This window comes from Pantherophis guttatus, chromosome 2 (genome assembly GCF_059756535.1).
Source record: "Pantherophis guttatus breed Tessera chromosome 2, ASM5975653v1, whole genome shotgun sequence".
Taxonomy (NCBI): domain Eukaryota; kingdom Metazoa; phylum Chordata; class Lepidosauria; order Squamata; family Colubridae; genus Pantherophis; species Pantherophis guttatus.
In genome coordinates, this window is record NC_142064.1 from 271,324,543 (window position 1) to 271,328,354 (window position 3,812).

Genomic DNA, 3,812 nt, shown 5'->3' on the forward strand with positions numbered 1-3,812 from the left:
CAATTACTTTCAGAATACACTGACTAAGATTCAGGTTTTGAAAAGGCTGTTTTTCCCCCATGAAAAAACAGAAGAAAAACATGTTTTCCTAAAATCTGAAAGGAGGTCACCACTGCAAGACTAAAATTCTAATCACATCCTCCCTTAAAGGCTAATAATGAAGCCCAAAATGCTAAATAACACTACCAGACACAGAAACATAAAAACATAGAAATTAGGCTTAAGCAGGAGATCATTTCAAAAAGCAGCCTGATAGTGTTTTCTCCTGAAAAGTACCCAATGGGTGAGAATTATATTGGATGGGAATTATATACCCAGAACATCCATCAGCATCACTTTTTTACTTCACTTTTGAACATCAGTTGTTCCTTTGTATTCAGATCTGGCCTCAGCAAAATGATGTAACACTTAGGGATGAAGATGCAACCCAGCAGCCCAGCACTGGAAGCCAAGATGGAGAAGACCTGCACAGCAACCGTGAATTTCCCTTTGGTGCTCAGATAGGTAGGCACAAAGGAGATCCAGACACTGCAAAAGACCAGCATGCTGAAGGTGATCAGCTTGGCTTCGTTGAAGGACCCAGGTAGATTCCTGGCCAGGAAGGCCACTATGAAGCAAATGGCAGCCTGAAAACCCATGTAACCAAGGGCAACATAAAACATAGTGACAGAGCCTTCATTGCACTGCAGAACAATCTCTCTAGGCTGGGAATACATGTCAGAATCAGGGAATGAAGGAAAGACTCCTAACCAGGTGAAACAAATGACAACCTGGACACTGGAACAAGAAATGATGATGGTGTTGGTCAGACTCTTGCCCAGCCACCCTCTCACTCTGTTTCCTGGCTTTGTGACCAGGAAGGCCAGCACTACCATGATTGTTTTGGCCAAGACGGAAGACACGGCAATTGAGAAGATGATGCTAAAAATTGTTTGTCGGAGAAGGCACGTGGTTCTCATTGGCCGACCAATGAAGAGAAAGGAAGTCAAGAAGCAAAGCAGAATGGAGACCAGGAGGATATAGGAGAGGTCCCGGTTGTTGGCTTTGACAATTGGAGTTTCTTGGAATTTAATGAAGATTCCCAGGACTAAAACTGTGGTTAAGATCAGGAATAGGGCAAAGAAAGTAAGAATAATTCCCAAATACTCTTGATGGGACAAAAAAGTGACAGTTTTGAGGATACATTGATCTCGATGCTTGTTCTGATACTGATTGTCTGGACATCTGGTGCAGTGGTCTGCATCTATAGAGGACAAATGTAATATTTACCATGGGCCTTGAGTTTGCTACCTCTGAACTACATCATGTAGGAAGATTTCTAATGGACTAGGACTAGCCAATTTGAAAAGGTTGGAATATTTTGGTTTTCCAAAATGGAGTTTGATTTGTTCCATTACCCATTAATTGGAGGATAAAATTTAAATTCAATAACAACATTGTTCAACTATTTTTGCTTTCATTTTGTCCCACCAAATCCAATGGTTAATGATTAAAAAGGGGCAGATAAAGTTTTCTGGTTTGACCTTTCTCTCTAATCGCCATAATGAGGAGAGGTTCCTCTCCAGTAGCAATGTATTCCCCCAAATAGCTACTCCACAGGAAACACAGATCATGCCTGCCTACTCCTTGGATACTTTGGAGGAAGATGGTTAGGGAGAAATGTGTCTATCCCGAGTCCACCTTGGAATGTAGGAGATGGCAAGATTACTGACTAGGTCCTGTGTGAGTTGTCTGTCAGGCCTGGAAGCAATCTTTTTCATTGCATCTTCAGGCCTGCCACATTTACTACTGTGGGAAACTGTGATGGGGGGATTGTATGGAGCATGGGTGATATATACCGGTAGTCATAATAACATTCCTTTCTCAGAAAGTCAAGGACATCTTGCCCTGCACCTGGAGGTTTAGACCCAGGAGGCATTTCCAGTCAGCATGGTGTTTGGATTGGGCCGTTTGACCGACTTGTGGGTGTTGGGCAGGGACTTGAACTTTCCTTTGGGTGAGGAAAACCTGGAAGCTTTCAGATTTGGGTTTTCCCAGATGTGCCAATATGACATCTTCAATAAAATGTAACTTTGAGGAAAGTCAAGCCTCGGAGTTTTCTTTCATTGGGGATGTTACTTGGAACTAATACTACTTCCCACTCCAACACCCAAATTAGAAATATCTTCTTATAAAAGATCTGCAGGAACCTTTGCTCCTATCCCAAGGCCTTTTTTGATTCCCAATCACCCACCTTCTTGGGTGGAAATGCTCCCTTCTGCACAAGGGACACAGTTGTAGCAACAGATTGGTTTTCCTTCCTGGACCACCTTGAAATAGCCAGGTTGACAAGCCTCCACACACTGGGAGTGAGGCAAGGGCTGAAAGTGAACAGAATTTGCATTCAGAAGCATCTGCAAAACTGATTAGTTATGAAACGAATTATAGTGTTGGAATGGGATTGTCAGGTCCCATAGCTTTTCTCGTCTCCAGAGAAGAGCAGCAGCATTGCCTTGGAGACCGGCATTTATCACCTCCTCAGCCTGAGTATCTCATAATATCTTTACACTTCGAGATTGGCTTGGTGATGTATTGGACTTTGGGAGGGGCTCTGTCTGCACTTTACTGTTTTGAGTGGGAAACTTAATTCCTGCCTAGATCTCTTGCTATCACAATCTTCCAATAAAAGTTTCCTTTTGAAATGGCTTTTGTTTCAAGAGTACTGCTTTCTTGAGAGGACTGGAGAGGCAGGACCTTACAGGGAAAAACAAGAGGTATGTGCAAAATGGACTAGAAGTGGACCATTCTGTTTCTCCCCTGGGCCATGTTGTGGTGGCCACTCCAGAGAATTTTCTAGAAAGTTACTGTTGAAACTGGAAGCATGATAGTCAGACATGCTTCCATTTTGGAGGACTGTCTCTGGAAGGCTGTCAGAGAAACTTTTGGAAAAACAGATCATATGTAGGAGAAATGGGAATTCTGGATTTCTTCAGCATGATGGGTTTTGCACTTTTCTTCTACCTAATAAGGTCAAGTTCTTGAATGTATACATGTCCACATGAACATGTGTAAATGGATTGATTTTAATTCTCCCCTTCTCTTAAATCCTGCTTCCATTTCCCTCCATCCCCACATTTTTTTCTCGCAGACCAAAGTCTTCTACTGTATAAGTCATAAAGCATCTTTTCCTTTGCTGGTTATTAATGAAAGAATATAATTCTAAAGCATGAATTTGAAGTCAGTCAAGCTTACGTATAGTTTGGGATGGAGGGGAACACTGATTCAGATGATGGACAAAACTGAAGAGATGGGAGACCTCATCCCCTACCTGATTGAGCCACTGAGGGCTCGTGATGGCTTCCTTGTTGATGTTGAATTTGACTCCAATGGTTCCTTCTCTGTCTAGACTCCCAAATTTCACTCTGGTGATCGATTTATTAGGAAATAACACCCAGTTCACAATGTCAAAGTCAGCCATCAAATCTCCATTTCTATCCAAATACATTCCTTCTATGGTGTTGTTGTAGATCTGAGGATTCTTCAGGAAATGGTGAAGCTACAGAATATAAGAAAAGAGGCTTTTACACAACTGGAATCATCTAAACAAATTGATGTACAGAGATATAAGGAATTTGGCTTATTTAGCTGCAGCCTGTTTTTTTCTCAGGACAATCTGCATAGATTTTTCCTTCAGGTACCAATGGCAGATGTTTTCTTTCCAACTAGCATACCCAACTAGCCCATATTTTCTTGTTTTCTTGTTTTATTTCTCCCTTTAGTTCTCTTAAAGATAAGCAGATGGCAGAAGGGCAGGAGAAGGGAAATCCATTACC

At 41.9% G+C, this 3,812-nt stretch overlaps 1 protein-coding gene across 1 annotated transcript; it reads right to left on the reverse strand.

Moving 5' to 3' along the window:
* Positions 1 to 329: 329 nt before the first annotated feature.
* Positions 330 to 3,490, reverse strand: LOC148115893 (vomeronasal type-2 receptor 26-like). Its single transcript, XM_087885107.1, has 3 exons — positions 3,308 to 3,490; positions 2,234 to 2,360; positions 330 to 1,243 (listed from the first exon to the last, which is right to left on the reverse strand). Exons 1-3 carry the CDS (start codon positions 3,482 to 3,484, stop codon positions 333 to 335), a joined length of 1,215 nt encoding a protein of 404 aa, XP_087741233.1. The 5' UTR covers positions 3,485 to 3,490; the 3' UTR covers positions 330 to 332.
* Between the last annotated feature and the right edge of the window lie 322 nt (positions 3,491 to 3,812).

What these genes read in the sequence shown, in the direction of transcription:
- LOC148115893 (XM_087885107.1), bottom strand. Translation starts at nt 3,484, where the DNA reads ATGTATTTGGATAGAAATGGAGATTTGATGGCTGACTTTGACATTGTG. An exon ending in GCCCTCAGTGGCTCAATCAG is followed by an intron (nt 2,361 to 3,307) that starts GTAGGGGATGAG and finishes GTTCACTTTCAG; the next exon opens with CCCTTGCCTCACTCCCAGTG. An exon ending in GAGCATTTCCACCCAAGAAG is followed by an intron (nt 1,244 to 2,233) that starts GTGGGTGATTGG and finishes TGTCCTCTATAG; the next exon opens with ATGCAGACCACTGCACCAGA.